This window comes from Hippopotamus amphibius, chromosome 10 (genome assembly GCF_030028045.1).
Source record: "Hippopotamus amphibius kiboko isolate mHipAmp2 chromosome 10, mHipAmp2.hap2, whole genome shotgun sequence".
In the NCBI taxonomy this organism is placed as follows: Eukaryota; Metazoa; Chordata; class Mammalia; order Artiodactyla; family Hippopotamidae; genus Hippopotamus; species Hippopotamus amphibius.
The window spans coordinates 69,312,061-69,331,106 of NC_080195.1; the positions used below are offsets into that span (position 1 = coordinate 69,312,061).

General features: G+C 35.9%; 1 protein-coding gene across 18 annotated transcripts in view; it reads left to right on the top strand.

Moving 5' to 3' along the window:
- Window positions 1–19,046, top strand: part of ABI3BP (ABI family member 3 binding protein) — a 262,791-nt gene that overhangs the window by 132,286 nt on the left and 111,459 nt on the right. For 15 of the 18 annotated variants that reach the window (XR_009047795.1, XM_057697718.1, XM_057697719.1 and 12 more), the window contains exons 10-17: window positions 1,236–1,313; window positions 3,222–3,296; window positions 4,041–4,115; window positions 4,962–5,033; window positions 5,548–5,622; window positions 16,628–16,693; window positions 17,860–17,934; window positions 18,482–18,556. Coding sequence is in view for 17 of the 18 variants with exons in the window: in XM_057697718.1 (XP_057553701.1) it covers window positions 1,236–1,313; window positions 3,222–3,296; window positions 4,041–4,115; window positions 4,962–5,033; window positions 5,548–5,622; window positions 16,628–16,693; window positions 17,860–17,934; window positions 18,482–18,556 (591 nt within the window). In the remaining variant the exon portion in view is untranslated. The remainder of the gene's footprint in view (window positions 1–1,235; window positions 1,314–3,221; window positions 3,297–4,040; window positions 4,116–4,961; window positions 5,034–5,547; window positions 5,623–16,627; window positions 16,694–17,859; window positions 17,935–18,481; window positions 18,557–19,046) is intronic. The other 3 variants (XM_057697727.1, XM_057697735.1, XM_057697732.1) reach the window with 2 other exon arrangements.

Genomic DNA, 19,046 nt, shown 5'->3' on the forward strand with positions numbered 1-19,046 from the left:
ATAGAGCAGGGCAAGGGGATGGGAGTACCATCTGCCCTCTGTATCCTTGGGTTCTTGTATGCAGATTCAACCAATCTTGGATCAAAAATATTCGAAAAAATAATTCCAGAAAGTTCCAAAAAGCACAACTTGAATATGCCACATGCAGCATCTATTTACGTGTCATTTACATATTATTTACAACTATTTACATGGCATTTACATTGTACCAGGTATTATATAATCTAGAGATGATTTATAGTATATGGTAGGATGTACACAGATTATATGCAAATACCACACCATTTTATAAAAGGGGCTGTAGCATTCATGGATTTTAGTATCTTTGGGCGGGGAGAGGGTTCTAGAATCAGTCCCCTGTGGATACTGAGGGACAACTGTACTTGATGGGCACCAGGGAGGAGAACCTAAACTCTCCTTTAATTTTGGTGTATTTCCCATCAGTCAACCATATAGTTTAGTGAACTGATGTGTTGGTCTAATGAGTCTCCAGCACGGAGCCCACTGGGTCCTGCCTAACCCCACGTTCACACTCCCATGTCTGCATCCGTCTCACTGCTTTGGAAAGTAAGGTCCTCTCTAAGGGATTTACCAGAATGTCCCAATGACACAGGTAACTAAGTCACTGTGAGACACACTCCCTTCCTTTGAGAATGGGACAGAAATCCTGATCCCCAAAGAGCTATGCTTGTGGGGGAAAGATGCAGGTCCCAAACAAGGGAGTAGGGGCTGTTGGTATTCTTTTTAACCACAAATATCGTCAGATAACTTAGTTTCCTATGTGTGTTATTTATGTTTTTCTAAAATTTTAGTGCCATAACCTGTTACATTTTTTACCATGGATAATAATGGATAATTTCTATTCATTGATTTTTTTTTAAATTAGGAGTAATTGAATATAAAATTATATACAACCTATGCCTTCAAGAAACTATTTCTGAATCAAAATGACTTGAGAGCTATCCAAGTACCGGGTTGTGATTTTTTTTCCTCATTTCAGTGCCAGCTGAGATCTTAAAGAATTACCTAGGGTTAATGAGAAGGAATTCTGAAGACTGTCACTGCTAATACTAATCCCTGGTAGAAATGCACAATAAATTTATTGACTGCCTGGTGGGAAGGGATAAGAGCAGAATAGATTTCTTGAAATAGTCTATTGCTTATTTTGAGGGAATTATATTTGGATACTCTATTATGAGGAAGTGAGGTAAATTGTTTGTTCTCTGACTTTTTAGCTAAGAATGAAACCTTGGCATTGCCTGCTGAATCTAAAACACCAGAGGTAGAAAAAATCCCAGCACAACCCATAACAGGTAATGAGATCCCTATGTTATTATTAACATAAATAATATATTTTTTCAAATAGTAAATGATTGACAAGCCTGTAGTTTTGTCTTTTTTTTTTTTTTTTTTTTTTTTTTTTTCAGTGAAGGGCCAGTAGGAAATTCATTTTGATCATAAGCATACAACAGTAGGAGATTCTGGGTCTTTAATGTTTGGAAAAACAACAGATGCAAAATGAACGATTGAATTATATAAATGATAAGTAACGTGGAAGCTGTATTTTTCACTCTAAGTGAAAGTTGTTACCTCAACATTCTGAAATATTTTTATGCTAAGGTGTAATACCATGGTTTTGGTGGTTTTCTTTTATAAGAAGACATGAGAGCATTTTTTCATTTCTTCACTTTCACAAGTGATTGGTTTAGCAAAATGCCATTATCCCTCATAAGTCCATAGTTTAATATCTATGAGGGTATCCTGGAATCATTTAGTAACAATGTCTTTTGAAGATTAACAATCCTTGTGTAGAAAATATATAATAGTTCAGTAAAAATCCTTTAAAAAATAAATGACAGTATACATTTTTCCCAGTGTACCAACCGTTACTAACAAACATTTAGCATTTCTTCTAGGAATGAACTGCCCAAGTCCAGCCCATCAGGGACACATTATTCTCTGAACTACAGAGTTTCTGCCAGAGCAATACCACTTCATCCAGGACTCTGTGAAACAAATATCTGGCAAGAATTCCCCCAAATCTACATTTAGCAAAGTAACTCCAATGTAAAGTGAATTTTTTAATCCATGAAAGTGCCATAAATTGAAATATCAGTGATATTTACCTTGTACTAAACTCTTGGACTCATATCTAGTCCAGAGAAGATAAAGATTGATGGGGAAATAAAATAACTTGATTTCAAGAGACCTGTTCAAGTAGAAATACTTCTGACAGAGTAAGAAGTGTTTTGGTCCTACCTAAAGGTGAGAAATGGACCTTCCATCCCCCACCTTCATGGGAGTTGGAGCAAAGGTAGAATCTGATGCTGGAATAATCTATTTGAATTAAATTTCTAGGTAGTTTTCTGATTTCAATATAAGAAAAGCATAAGTATGACCCAGTGGAAATTCTAAAGATTTTTCCTAATTATTCTTCTTCTCTTGCATAGTATCTGATGAGAGAATCTATAGATTTCTTAGTTCTCTGTCAATTCTTCCGCAGGATTTTCCACTTCAGAAACACTTCGGCAGACACCATAGTTCATTATTCAGTGTTATTGTGTTTATTTAATATCCTTACCCTACAAAATTCTGGAATTGTGTAGCTCACAATTCAGTCCAGATCTCCGTGATGCTGGTTCTTATTTCTCAAAAACTATTTACCAGAGGGTCATTTTTACTTTTGATCTAGCACTTGAAACAACCCTAGGACTGAGGCGTTTGAATCCTTATGATTCCAACCCAGTTCCAAGCTTTGCATGTTGACCACAGTTTGGAAGAGAGAAGTCTTAAAATGTAATACTTCTCAATAAATCCTTTTGCCCTGGGTCATTCATCAATCTGCCCATTTATGAACTCATTTGATGAGTATTTATCATGTGCTTGCTTACTGTACCCCAGACTTTGCTAAGGCCTGGGGATAAAAAGAAAAAAAGGCAGACAAAAAATTATGATTAATCTGATAAGTGCTTCCATGAGGGTCAATTCCACGTGCTTTTTGGGACATGTGGAAAGTAGACAAACCCAGAAAGGAGGGGTTGGGAGGAGGTGTCATTTCAGACACTGGGCCAAGCCAAGGAGCCCCTAACATAATTAACTTGAAAGGAATTGGTCTGTGTAAGTGTAAATTCTAATTCTAAAGGGCAACAAAAGTGCCTTATGGTCTTGAGTTGTTTCATCATTTTATCTTAATTCATAAAGTCATCTTTTTTACCTTCCAGTGACTCCTGGATCAGTTCCAAGAACCACTAAACCCACTGTGTCTAGTGCGTTAGACATTTCAGAAACAACACTGGGTAATTCTTAGAACTTTTTTTTTTTTTTTTAGAAAAAAAGAGCCTCCCAACCTCATAGAAAAGTAACCCCAATGCCTTGGCTTCCCATCCTCCCCACTTGCTTTCCTCCCTTACTGGCAGTAGTTCATCTTCCTATTTCTTGGACCAGTTCCATTAAAGAGTTAACATGCCTTGATCCTGGTGACTAATATTCTAGGCATCTCTGGGTGCTAGATGCTAACTGTACACCTTTTTTACCAGTCTCTTGGGAGGTATAGAAAAACAGAACACCAGCCTTCTAAAATACAAAGCTTGGAGGGGTGAGAGTCTTGACTATGTCCATGCTTTCTATTTCTGTTGGCTTTTCCAAGTCTTGTGTGTACTACACTTAATGAGAATCCCCAAAAGTGTCATGCTTTTTACTAAGTATTTCATGTCATGCAAGTTAACTGCTTCTTGGCCCAGGAGAATCTAACTTGTTTCATGCTCTTCTCCAAAAAAAAAAAAAAAAAAAAAAAGAGCAGCCATGTATGTATTTTGTTCTGTACTTGTGATGTTGGTCTTCCATGCCACACCATGGCCATTTGAAGGTATACCTCCAAATTATAACTGTATAAACCTTTCCCTGGAAAGCCAGCTATTTCCATGAAAGGCATCAGCTGCCCAGTGCATCCTCTGTTGTGAGCACTCCTCACACGATGTGGTTAAGCCACAGTGTCAAATCCCAATTCAGGAAGCTTCTAACTGAATTCTTCTTTATTGCAGTTCTCAGGGGAAGGACACCTGAAACATCGCAAACTGTTTTAATACCTAGGTTTGAACTGCCACTGAGCACTCTAGGTAAAAATTATTAAACACTACAGCTTATTATTACCTTGGAAATTTTAATGCATGCTTGAAAGAAGTCCTTAGGCTAATTCATTCAATTTTATCTCCTCACAGAAAAGAAAGGACACACGACTTATAGAACAATAAGCTCCCCAACAGCAAGCCCTTAAATGTGATAAATTCTTTATTTTATAATTTAGGATCCAAAAGGTTCTTTCCCTATGAGAAATCCTTTGGTTGTTTTCCTTAGGGGTAGTCGTATTTTGATAATTATATTTGATTATTTTGATTCAAAATCATGTCACTGAGTAAATTATTTTCTGTATTTTTCCTAAATATGTTTTTACTCAACTGTTTCTCTTGATAGAGAAGATATATTTGATATTTCTGCAGACTGCCTCTTAGAATTCTTAGAATTTGAGAGCAATATCAAAAAAGTTGTTGGGGGAGCTTAAATATAAAGCGATGGAGTTACTGAAATTCTATTTTTAAAAGCTGTTTGGGGGATATTTCCCAGTTCATGTGTGTTTGGTGCTTGATTTGAGTTTAAACAAAATATATCTGAGAGCACATATACACATAGCTGAAGAAATTAGGACACTAATTTAATAAGGGTGAAAAGAAGAACCCAAACTCCTCAAATTTAGTGACTTGATTATAAAAAATAGGAAAAAAAAAGCTGTATTACATTAGCTATCATTGAAACACAGGAGTAAGAAATATATACCACTAACAGTCCCTTACCTGAGTAATTTGCATTTTTGTGTTTGTTTTTTGCTTTTGCAAGCTTGCGATTTTAAAAAGCTTTTCTCTTACTTGTACTTCAAGTCATAACATTTCTTGTGTGTTTCATTGCAGCTCCAAAAAGGCTTCCAGAATTTCCTCAGGCAAAAGCACCCTTCCCTTTTGAGAAACCTGGGGGCACCTTGGGTAATAACAGCACCTTAAATCTGGTGTTAAGATGTGGGTAGTGATTGCATAATTCTGTAGGACACGTTTACTGGATCCTATCTGTGCAGACCTCAGTGAACTGATGAATTCAGTCAACTTAGCCAAACAAGTGGTTGATTTGGTTTCACACACAAAAAAAACCAAACCAAACCAAAGAAATAAATAGAACAAAACTATTTCTCTGATTGGATTTTCTACAAATTCAGTAACATTATCAATCTGTTAATTCCATATAGCCCATTTAATTAGTTTTCTGTCTTCAAAAAGGTTGAGAGTATGGCACCAAATTCCAGTCTCCCTCTAGTCTCTACTCAAATGCTCTCTGAATGGGTGTATATTGATTTCTTCTTGATATACGATGATGTTTAATTGGATCACGATGTGTTTTTTATTTCAGGCTAATGGTAGCTACTTTACCACACCAGCAACCTATTTCTATCTCTTCATCCTCTCAAAAAAATTCTCAGTGAATTCCATTTCTTTTTTGCTGTAGCTTCAAGTGAAAAGCCATGGATTGTGCCTACAAGTAAAATATATGAAGATTCCAAAATTCTACCATCTCAAACTGGTAATTGCATTCTTTTTTTTAAAAAAATAGATTGGAGCAAAAGTATTGAATAACTTCTTTTATTTTTATAGGTTCTTTAGTTGACTATCCATATACTTTGTAGTAAATGGTAAAACTATAATCCATTCTTGTTGCTTAGGTGAATTTCATTTTTCTCCAATACAAAAGCAAAATGCTTTTGCATTTGTTTTAAAGATTTGTGTTTTAATATCTGGATATACAGTTAGAAGTCTGGCTAGAAGATGAACTGCAAATTGGCTCATTGAATTTCTAGAAATCGCTTTAGTGACATGAGAGCAGTAACAAAAATAAGAATCCCACCGTGATCTGATTTAACAGTATGAATTTAATATTTCCCTTGCAGGTAGATATTTGCTTCTTTTTCAGCAAAATATCTAATGAAATTTGAGAGTTTACTTTCTACAAGATATTATTACTGAGTCCTAAAGTCTGTAAACATATTGTGATATAGAGGAAAGACCACAGGTCTTGGCACTAATACTGGACCTTGGTTCCAGTTCTGGCTTTACTACCAACCACATATTTTAGCTATTTTTCTCTACTTTCCTGGATCTTTGTTTGCTCTTTTGTAAACTGTAGAAATTGGCTTTTTTCTCTTGAGAATTCTTATGTTCCAGCACTAAAACTGATTGAGGGAAGTAGCTTCTCTATTTTAAAAATAGATTTTTCTCAATTAAAGAGTTTTCACCTTTACATCTTTCCTTTTTTTTTTAAACTTTCTATTTTATATTGGCGTATAGTTGATTAACAATGTTGTGTTACCTTCAGGAGTACAGCAAAGTGATTCAGTTATACATATACATGTATCTATTCTTTTTCAAATTATTTTCCCATTTAGGTTTACATAATATTAAGCAGAGTTCCCTGTACTATATAGTAGGTCCTTGTTGGTTATCCATTTTAAATATAGCAGTGATTACATCTTTTTATTTGATGTCTAGCAGCCAACTAAAGAAAATATTCAGCATGTGAGAATTGTAAGAAAACATCACAAGCCATTTTGTGTGATTACTTCCTGATTTTTGTTTCACTTATTTGTATTTTAATTTTGTGAGCCTTCTAGTTGTGATTTTTTTGAGTACATATAACTAGTATATAATGTAGTTAGAAGTTCTGTAATGACATTAAACATACCACCATTCTGTGGTATTCTCCAGAAAGGAGTCCAGCAGAGGACTGGTTTAAGAAAGAATGGGAGTGAGCCTATAGACACACAGATCTTAGTCAAATGATTCTTTCTCTGATGAGTGTAGTGGATTCGGATTTTAGCAAAAGATTCAAGGATGGCATCAGATGAAGCAAGCATGTCTCCCCTAGTTTTCTCAAACATGAAAACGCTTGGAAGTTGGTTATAGTTGTCAGTCAATCCAGAGAAGCCTTAAACTGGGTCTTTCTAAGCTTTGATTCCCCATGTCACTGCCCCTGAAATTCTAGTGCAATTACTTAATGTGGGTGCAAAAGCACCCTCAAAATCCAGGTCACCTGAGTCTAAAATCTGGGCTTTGGGTAGAGTTTCATACTGAGCCTCTAACCAGTTCCATTAGTTATCACAGAGGCACAGCTGCACTGACTATGGAACAGTGCTAGTCTGTGGGCGTATGTGGTGGTTTATCCGCTGCGCTATGGGTGAGCTGGCCTGACCCCCACATCCTTTACAAGCATCATATCTCCCAAACCAAAGACTGTTGGGGCCCACTGAACTAAGAGAACTCTTAGGTCCCTTTTATCTCTTAGCATCTGGGCTATAAACATAGGGGACATAAGGTCTTCCTGGGTTTCTCTTGAACAGCCTTAGATTTTTGATGTCTATGATTATTTAAGAGCAAACTGGCCAAAACCTCCAGGAAACCACTTATGAAATTTTAATGTCTAGGATATACATTATATATAAAGCCTGAATGGGAGCAAGCTTTGGGGAATAGGGAGACTATGTTAGGAGGTGAAGATTGTAGAGTTACAAAGAGACAAAGATGAGATTGGACATGCCAGTAAAAGAAAGTTTCTTTTTGCCTTTAATGAGAGAAAAGGAATATTTTGGTTTTGCCCTGGTGGAGTATGAATAGTGGCAAGTGCAGCAGGAAGCAGTTTCATTATCCAGCTGCCTCGCTCCTGCCAGGGCCACCTTAGGCTGCCAGAGAACTTCCAAAAACTGTCAACTGCCAGCTGTCTCAAGATGAAGCATTGGGGCTTGTCATGGGCTGTAACAGTTCAGTAGTTATGATTGCAGGCATAAGCATCGGCCACAGAAACTTCCTAGCCTGCCCTTGCAATGTGGGATTGTTACATCTGGGCTACTTGGTATAATGTTTGGACAGGCAGCACTGGCATCACCAGGGAGCTTGTTAGAGAGGCAGAATCTTGGGCTCTACTGCAAATCTATTGAATCAGGATCTGCTTTTTAACAAGATCTCCAGGTGATTTGTATGATCATTAAAGTTAAGAAGCACTACCTTATCACTGTAGTCTGTAATATTCCACACGGTGCAGATTAGAAGCATCACATGTTGTCAGTTATAGGACAAGAGGCCTGAAATCAAGGTAAAATTGGTTCCTCAAAGTGGATGATTAAGTATTTCTTGTTTCTGCTAATGCTTTTAGTGCTCCCATCTACTTTTTGTATAAGTGTCCTGCGGCATCTTCCTCGTGGTAAATTTCAAATCAAAATTTATCATGTGTTGTGATTTAAAGAGTTGATATATTTCACACAATCCTTTCATTCATTTAAACCTTTGTTTCTGGATTGATTTTGTGTGAATTTACACATGCACTAAGTTTCTATTTCCTATTTCGTTTCAACATATATGATTATTGTATTTTCCAATTACTCACATGGCTTCCTAGTGCAATTATTTGAGAATTGAGAAGAGAGAGAGGCGGACATAGTACTTGAATTCAGGAATGTAAAATCATTGGTCCTGTCTTTAGTTGTTATATCTTTTGAAGAAATGATGTGTTTCAGTTGGTATTAATGACATTATTATAACAAAATGACCACATTTTGTTTTCTCTGTTGGGATACAATGCATCTGTATTTACTATGTTAATTACCTTCAGCCAAAGACCACAAGGAATACAGCTGTATTTGAACAAAGTTAGGTTGGTTTACTTCTTGTAACAACGGAGAATGCATACCATGAGGAACTGTGGATCTTTTCATAAGAGGATGTTGGAAAAGATTCCTTATGGGATTTAGTCTTGTGTTAGGTGATTCTGGGGTGGGTTTAAGGAAGCGGAGATTTGCTCTGGATTGGATATTGTCTGAAAATGGGAATAATCTGTGACAGAATATCTTAAGAATTCTTAACTAGAAGGCAAGAAAAGAGGAATGAGACTAAAGCTGTGATTGGTAAAGATATTACCCAGAATATGAGGACAGTAATTTTTGTGTTCATGCGTTTGTGTTCCCACAGTTACAGAAAGGTCTTGTTTTTGTCTTGGTCCATCTTTGTCACCAAATGAACTTGTCTAATATTGATCTTTTCAATGGTTGATATTCAGTAGGCAAAGACCACAGACTAACTGTAAGTGCCTGGCCAGTACCTGGATGCCAGGGACTGCTTGTATCTTTATCAACCATTAAACGTGGTTTATCGGTACCTTTTGTAAAACTCATTTTGCTTCAACGTTTACTAGATTTGTTTACCACATTTACTTCATATCTTGCATCAGATAATCAGAATGCATGCTCTCAAAAAGATTTCTGTGTTACTTTTGTCTATGAAAAGCTATGTGGAAATTCTAACTTGCATGTAGAATATTGAAATCATTTCAATAGTTGATGGCAAGAGTAGGACAGGATACTTGGAATTTGGACAGTCCTAGGAAATCTGAGAAGTGCAGTCATCAAACATATTCTTCCCCACTTTTAGTCTATTGGCCTCAATCCTTCATTAGGGCTGAATTTTGTGATCTTATTATTTGGAATTGTATTTGCTTTAAACCTTCTCTAAAGTATGTTTAAGTAGGATTGATTGATTTTGATTTCCTAGGCAAATCCAACTTTTCTTAAAGAACAGAAAGGAAATTATAAAAATCTGCTCTTTATGTGCCAGAAAGTAAACTTATTTATAAATTCTGTATTAAAAGAAAGTTGGCCATATTTTAGAAGTACCTAAGTGCTTGTAACAATCATTCAGAAAAGTCAATCTTTCTGATGATGCAGTAGAATTGGTCTTATGTTCTACTGGAAGGTGCCCAGTTGACTATGATTCCTATTACTATAGAGTGAGTTCTAGAAAAGCTTTCAGTACCTTTCATCCCTCAATGAATTGTGAACCCTCATGCATGCACACACACTTGTTGGAGTACTTCCTCACTGGAATAATATAATTTTGTATTTGCAAAGCAGTTTTTTGTTCAGAGATTCAAAATGTTGTATATGTACCATTATGTTGACCTTCCAGAAATCCCTGGAAGCAAAGAGAGTTCTTTACTTTTTTTTTTTTTTTTTGCACTTTTTTTTATCTATGTTATTCTTTTCTTTTTTGCATTTTTATTGAAATATAGTTAATTTACACTGTTGTGTTAGTTTCAAGTGTACAGCAAAGTGATTGTTATATATATATTCAGTTAGACATATATATATTCTTTTTCAGATTCTTTTCCATTATAGGTTACTATAAGATATTTAGTATAATTCCCTGCGCTATACAGTAGGTCCTTGTTGTTTACCTATTTTATATATATTGGTGTGTATACGTAAATCCTGAACTCCTAATTTTTCTCCCCCTTCCTTTGCTATCCCCTTTGGTAACCATAAGCTTGTTTTCTGCGTCTTGAGTTTATTTCTGTATTGTAAATAAGTTCATTTGGATCATTTTTTAGATTCCACATATGAATGATAACATATGATATTTGTCTTTTTCTGTCTGACTGACTTCACTTCGTATGACAATCTCTAGGTCCATACAGGTTTCTGCAGATGGCATTATTTCATCCTTTCTTTATGGCTGAGTAATATTTCATTGTATATATATACTACATCTTCTTTATCCATTCTCTTTTAAGGATATATGTGAGAGACTTGACTCTGAATGGGTAGAGGAGAAAAACTAGAGCTAATTCATTTCTTTTCTAAGAAAGAACAACCACCAGCAAACCACTCCAACTTAAAAGTGAAGCAATATCATATATCTTGCTTTGAAATTTTTGCAGAATAACTCACAACAGACTAAATTAAATGTTCTACTAGGACCAGGTCCCTTCTAGATTTTTAAGAAACGTCAAATGGTCTGTGAGAAAATCTGGCCAATACTAAAGTTCATTCTCATTGTGAGGTGATCACTAATCTGCAAGGTATAGAGTGAGACAGAGCTGGGTTTATAACCAGCTCAACAATTTACCAGTAATGTGGATGTAGACAAGTGATTTAACCTCTTAGGGCTTCAGTTTTCCCATCTATAAAATGGGAAAAACATATGATTTTTTCATTGGATTATTATGTTTTAGAAATAATGTGTAAGTCACTTAATCAAATTCATGGTACTAAGGACACCCCATTATCATTTCCTTAATACAGTAGACCCTTGCATTGAATGCATCCTCTTCCCATGACCCTGCCCATCCCAAACTTTCTGAATTCCTGCAGACATTCAATAATAATAACAATAATAACGTATAATTAATAAAAAGAAAGAAGCAAGAGAGAATAAAAGCATACCAAATGATTCTTGGATCTTCATTTCACTTGTATGAAAAACGTTTATGGAGGATAGATAGGACATATGCAGTGTGATTTGAAGAGGCCCTGCAACCCCCTGGGAATGGCCTGATGTCATGTTAACCCCACGGCAGGGATGGTAAATCATACTGCCCTGTTGTGTTAGAGTGGAAGCCTGAATCATTCTGTAAACTGAGCTCTGAGGCCCTGCCTAGGCTCAGGGAGTAAAATGATACCATGACCAACTTAATGTGTTTTCCATGGGCATCAAAAGTGGGAGACACAGCATAAATGCTATGTATATGTCATACCACAGATGGGCAGATGCATGATTTCTAAAGCCCTTGTATGGTTGGAAAAGGAGGATGGAAATCAGTGTTTTGTTTCTGGCTTGCTAATGCTATCAGTGTTAAGCCTCCTTAATTTATTTGGTCATCCCCTTAAAAGATCATCATTTAGTACCAGCAGGGATCTGAACCTTAATGAAGTAAAGAAAATGGTTTCTTTATATAACCCAAGAGGAGTCAATGTGTTTATCTGCATCCTTAGAAAACTCTCCTGCCTGTTTTTCCCCCAATTTGTCCAGACAAACTGACTTTTCCCTTTTACTAGAAATTATTAGTATTATTACTAAGATGACAGTTCCTTCTGGCATAATTATTTCCCCTTGAGCAGTAAACAATTATCTTTAGATACCTCCCTTGACAGAACTGAGGATGGGCTGCCTCAGTCTTTTCATTAGAATCCACTTTGGGAACTCCCTTTAGGAGTTCATTACTCATCATTTTCAGTGTTTCATTCTTTCAGTAATTTGTAGAACTTTAATAGATTGCTATATGCACTTAAGCTTTATAAATTATTTAAAGCCTTGAAAGCTGAAGTGATCAGCGTGCCTGAGGAGTGGTATACTGTTTGGAAAGTTTCGGCCACAGTGGTTTCATGGTGGTTGAAAAGAGGTTGTACTCTACATTTGGACCTTATTGTCTTCCTATGAGGTATTGATTAGCATAGATCTGGCCCACCCAACTGAGTTAAGCCCTAGAGAGGAGAAAAAAATAGGAATAAATGGTGGTGTTGATGCTTTGATATCAGGAAAATAGAATTTAAGTATAGCACATGGTTTACAGATTTACAGTGGCCTCTAGAGATTTACAGTCACAGCCTTTCATTTTGCTCCATGAGCATTTTCTTGCAGGCAATATTTTCACAAATTTCAAGGCCAACTGGAAAGGAATTTTATTTTTCCATGAAATGAAGAGAGCTTTATATACTTATTTAAATGGCACTGAGAACTCTGCATGTGGTGTTTGTAAATGCTTTTCTCACCCAACTACTTATTGACTGTCTTGTTGTATTTTCCCCTTGTGTCTTCATATATGTATTTAGGATTCTATTTCCATGGCATGGTATGGCCACACAAGCAATGGCAGGTAATTGTAGTAGAGGAAGAGATTTAAGTGCACACTGTATTTTATAAAATAATTAAAGGATCTGTTCATTTATGCTTATTTATGCCAAGAGCATAAACTACCCAACTACCAAACTCATCGTTGTTTGTTCATTATAATAGAAATCTTGCATACTAACTCCATTGAGTCTTCTCACGTACAAGGCTCTGGGGTAAACCTTGTAGTGCATAAAGAGCATGACAGGCACAATTTCTGTCCTAATGATTTCGTGAGGTCTTTCATCTGAGAATTTATATTTAAAAAGGAGTCTTTATGTATATGCAATGGAATATTGCTCAGCCATAAAAAAGAATGGAATGATGCCATTTGTAGCAACATAGATGGACCTAGAGATTATCATACTAAGTGAAGTCAGACAGAGAAAGACAAATATCATATGAGATCACTTATATATGGACTCTAAAAAATGATACAAATGAACTTACTTAAAAAACAGAAACACTCACAGATATAGAAAACAAACTTATGGTTACCAAAGGGGAAAGAGGGTGAGGAGGGATAAATTAGGAGTTTGGGATTAGCAGAAACAAACCACTATATATAAAATAGGTAAACAACAAGGTCCTACTGTATAGCGCAGGGAACTATATTCAATATCTCGTGATAAACTATAATGGAAAAGAATCTGAAAAAAATATATATATATATATGAAAATCACTTTGCTGTACAACAGAAACTAACACAACATTGTAAATCAACTGTAGTTCAATAAAAAAAATAATAAATTTAGAAGTCCAACAAAAAAGGAATCTTTCACATAGTTATTAATATTCATGGGATTTGAATAAAATGATGAATTCTTTTTTAAATTAATTTTTATTGGAGTATAGTTGATTTACAATATTATGTTAGTTTCTGCTGTACAGCCAAGTGAATCAGTTATACATATACATATATCCACCATTTTTTAGATTCTTTTCCCATATAGGTCATTACAGTGTACTGAGTAGAGTTCCCTGTGCTATACAGTAGGTCCTTATTAGTTATCTATTTCATGTATAGTAGTGTGTAAAGTGGATGAATTCTTGATCATTGTAAAGGCCTTGTCTGTGTGCCATCATACGTTTCCAGAGCAATATCAAAGTACTTTAATTATGGAATTTGCATCTAATCAGCTTTTTAAAAGTAAAGATAAAATTACAACCAATAAAACGTAATTTAGCAATGTGGTTTTAGGAAGTTATAAGCAAATGAGTAAATTGTAGTGTGCCTTATTTCATATTATTTTTTGTCTGAAAAATATAAAAGTAAAATTTAGTTATCATGATTATGATCCATTACTGTTTTTTGAAAGAAACTAATATTGCTTTTTATAACCACTGAATTGAACTGCCTATTTTACTCACATTAGACTTCTACAAATTTTGGTCCCATTTATGTTCTGTGACTGCAAGATTAGAAATAGTGCTTAATGACAAATGGCTGGAGTGTTTCACCCACTAAAGTAAACATTGGTGATAGAAGATGTTTGCCTCTAAACAGTAATGCACGATTAGCATGTAAAAAAAAAAAAAATGAAGGGTTTACTGCTGACTCTTAGCTATTTATCAGTTTTATAGCTGGAGAAGCTTTTTAAAAACCAGGGACATCTGCATTGTACTCTGGTATAGAAAGAAGTATATTTACAAGAATTTTGTAAAGAAATCAAGAGCAGTTGATTTTTAGAGAACTCCATTTCTCACACTGTCCTCTCCTCTGACATCCATTACTTCAGAGTCAAAAACTCTTGTTAAATCCATGAATGAAATGAGATGGTAGTGTGCTTCTCAGAGCTGCCCAAACAACATAAAACTTCCAGCAAGTGGTATCTGTGTGTTTTTAGTGCTCAACTCTCAGAAGCTCCAGAAATAGAAATTTCAGGGACCAAATCTGCTGGCAAATGTGTGATTTTTAATCTTAAATTTATTTGAGAAAATGTTTGGAAGAAGGAGGTCCCTGACAATCGGGAACTTCCAAACATGAGTCACAACTGCCAGAGGATGATAGAAGGAGGGCTTCTTTCTCCAGGACAGTGTCTTCTGGGAATAACTTGAGGGAAGATGGCAGCCTGGCCTGGAACCTCTAGAATGCAAGGGCACTGTAAATATGGAAAAGAGGTAGAAAGATGGTGAGTAAACGTCATCTCTTAGAATAAGATGTACAGAATAAAAAAAAAAAAGTACAGAATATAAGAAAATTGGTCCAGTGTCGCTAGATGGAAGGGAAATGTGGGAGTTAGAATAACATAAAGACAGTCATGGTGTTTTTCAAAAGCAACAAAGTCCATCAGTCAGCTATTAATTCATAATTTCTTACTTAGTATGAGAGGGTTAAATACAAGTTCGTAAAGTTTTCTTAATTTGTCTAGTAGTTAGAGCGAGCTGACTTTGCTGGATTAGTGATTTGAAATTGTCTTAAAGTGAACCTGAGATCAGCAACTGCCAACATTTTTGTCCTTTAAAAGATGAGTCGTTCTTATCTAACCCTTTAAAACTGTAGCTAGGCTAAAGAGAACTTTGCATTACAAGGTTATAGATTTACTCTTGGGATAGCTGCTTATTTTAACTCATAATATTCTTTCTGTTTTTGAAGATTTTGCAAAGCAGTAGATTCACCTTCACAAACTGAAGTATATTTCCTGCCTCTTTCATATGTATTGCAATATAATTACCCTCTCTGTATATCAGAGTGTGTCTCACGATCTGATCTTAGCTTTCCTACAGCTTCAACTAGCAGTGGTCCAAAATCATTACATTATCACTGAATTACAAGTAACCCCAATGTGTAAATTTTCCCATGAGCTCCTGCCTTTATAGTTTATTTCTGTACAGCCGTTTTCAATGGGCGAGGGAAGTAACACCTGCCTCCTGACAGTTCATGCTTCTTCTATACCTCTTATTACCATGGTACCAGCTCTTTGTACAGAAATGGGAACTTTTTAATTTTGATGCTGTTTTTGCTTGCAGATTCAATTCTTAACTGAATGTGAAAATTATCCCTACATTAAAATCAACTTGTATTTTTAAGGTCGCCCTACTTTTCTTTATGTAGAATATAAAATTTATCTTTAAATCCACCTAGATTATAGACGGGCTCATGGCTCAATGGAGGAAAGTAGAACGTTGCCTGTAGGTAAAATGGCAGGAAGGATGGTACGAGAGGAAGGTGCTGGTCTTAACTCTGCCATTTCTGGCCCTGCTAATCAAATGGGAAATATGCAGAATTTGACTGTCCCAGTGTGTGACCACTAGCAAATGCACCCCAGTGAATCTCTATTTTATTATCTAGAAAATGAAGATACTACCCCATTGTCTATAACATGGGGCTAATGTCTACCTCACGTATTTCTCAGGGATGTTAAGAGAGTTAAATAAGTTGATATATGAGAAAATGCTGTGCAAACGATAAAGTGCTGTGCAAACTGTAAAGTACTATCCAGACATCATGAAGGTAACTTTTAATAAGTAGAAAGACTAAGCTGTGATCTGTGAAAATTACCCCAGTGTGACTGCTGTTTCCATCTTTGGAAATCTCTCCTCAGATTGCCATCTGACTTAATTTATGTTTGTACTCTTTGAAGCTATTTGATTTAGAGCTGGCACTACTTCATTGTGAATATATAGCACTCAGCTCACATCATTCTGGGGCCAGTGTCAGGGCTCAGTGCATAAAGGCCTTTAGTTCAGGGCAAGAAGGACTAGAGTCCTTCTGTAGTGATTGCTTACACATTACTGACAAGACCAGTAGCCCACAGCCAAATCTCGCTAGCACCTACATGAAGCTGTCCTCCTTCAGCCAGCATTAAAATGTCATGAAATCTTTTAAAATTAATCAAAATTAACATATTCTCTTTTGTTTTACCTTTTCTTTTAAAAGCCACTTATGATGTTTTCTCCAGCCCTACAACATCAGATGAGCCTGAAATATCAGAGCCCCACACAGGTACACTCAGCCTCTCAATTCTTTTTTTGAATGCCAGGTATTCTGACAATACTGCACCAAGTTCTCCCTTTCATTTTTGCAGAATGAAAAAGTACGCTCTCTAGAGCTCCGCAAGAGAGACGTGGCATTCTGTGTCAGGGAGGTGAATTCTACTCACTTCTCCCATTGAACGATTATTTCTTCACACCCATCAGTAAATAAACTCTGCCACATGTGGGAGATGCAAATAGGTTAGGTTGCCACTGAGGCACAGTAAGACAATGGCCTATCACTCTGTTGTTCATAATCATTCTAAAAAGGTTTTAGATTCTTCAGTAGTTTCTCCTGGAGTAGTGATTCTCCAATGGGGGTGATTTTACTCTCTTCCCCCCGAGGAAACATTCAGCCATGGCTAGAGATATTTTTGGTTGTCACAACTGGGGAAGATGTTACTGACATCTAGTGAGTAGAGACCACAGATGCCGCAAAACCCCTACAATGAACAGGACAGCCCCCACAACAAAGAATTATCCAACCCTAAAGGGCAATAGTGCCAAGGTGAGAAATCCTGCTCTAGAGCAATCATGTCATTTATTTGTCTATAGAAGTTCAGTTGGGCCGAATCTTTGGCATTCACTTACTGATCGATCTACAGTGAGTTTAACTCAGTCTAATAGTTGCTTTTAGCAAGTATTTATTAAGCAGTTACTAAACTAGGTACTGCAGGAGCTTCAAAGTAAATAAGACGGTTCTCTGCCTCACAAAGACATGTCTGGCATTTTTTTTGTATGTGTAGCCTTATCTCAACTCTGTAGGCGCCATGATGAATAAAGGCAAATAATTTTAAACAGCAGCAGAAAATTTTAAAAAATGAAATAGGATGCTAAGAGTAGATTCTGCTAGCAGTTTAAGAAACAGAGAGAAGGAACCAGAAAAACCAGTTGAAAACCGTTCAATATATGAAACACTGTTTTATCATGGTTTCTAACATTTGAAGTATATATGTTTTTAAAAATGAGCTCATCTTCAACTCCTAATGAATCACTAGTTTTAAAATGTTGGTCAGCAACCTCTCAAGTGTTCTTAATACTTTTCCCTGTTTGAGGCATAATTTATTACTCTGGAATTTGTAGTTTATTCCTGGGGCCTTCTACAGCTTTTATAAATGTTGACATTTATTCCAACAGCAACAAGCGATCCATTTCTGGATTTTGTCCCACCTAAAACTTCTAGAACTCTTGAACAGCCAAGGGCAACACTGGGTAATGTTTTTAACAGAAAAATTGTACGTTGTTTTCCATCAAAAGAAAATCCATGTGAATGCCGTTCTTCCAAATGACCATTTCATTCCATCACATCTAATCATTTATTTCTTTCCTATTTCTAAATATAATATATATTTTTTTCTATAATGCAGGCATCTTATGTTCCATTTTGGGCTCTCTTTTTTTTTTCTTGAACTGTAATAGATGATGTTGTTTCCATCCTTAAAGGAATGAAAAGCTTTGAAAACTGCATGGACATCTTCATCATCCATCTCATCCCATCTCATGTGTCTGTGGCCTGTATCACCTCTCTTCCGTGCATTGAATCTGCCTGGAGTCAGCTACTGAACAATTTCATTCTGACCTTTTCCCCACTTTAAATTATCGTTTCATCTACCAGCTTTCAAGACAACATGCATTTTTCATTCTTAATCATGTCCTTGTAGCATGTGCTTTGTAACACCATCTAAAAGCATGTTGAAACTCTTAAAATACCTCATTTTAACTGGAATTACTTGGTGGGATGGGGTGTTTGTGTTTTCAGCTCCAAGCGAAAAACCATTTGTTCCTCAAAAACTGGATATCTTTACCAGTCCTGAAATGCAAGCTACAACTCCTGGTAACTAATGACATCTATATAGCTGTGTACTTTGAAAGAGTAGATAAAGTGACAATGGAATCAATCATGTTGGCCTTTTCAGAATATTTTCAGTAGTAAACATTTCCAGTCATTCTCTACCATGAAATTCTTCAAAGAGCTGGGTTATCTGTCATACTTAGCCTTGTGATAATCCTCAAAGAATTTTCATAATCTTGGTGTCTATGTATTTTTTTAATTGAGGTAAAATTAATATATAACATTAGTTTCAGGTGTACAATATAACAATTCAATCTTTGCATACATTATTTTGAAGTATTATTCCCTTTCTATACTTCTTTTAAATTTGCCAACCAGAAGATAGCACTGAAATTATAGATTATAATTATTTTTAAAATACATTGTCTTCAGTTAGCATATTTAGGTACCACTTGGTCAAACTATCTCTCTCAAAGTAGTCTAAGTATAAAGAGCAGCACGTAGGCCCTGCAATCCTGGACATGATGAAGAA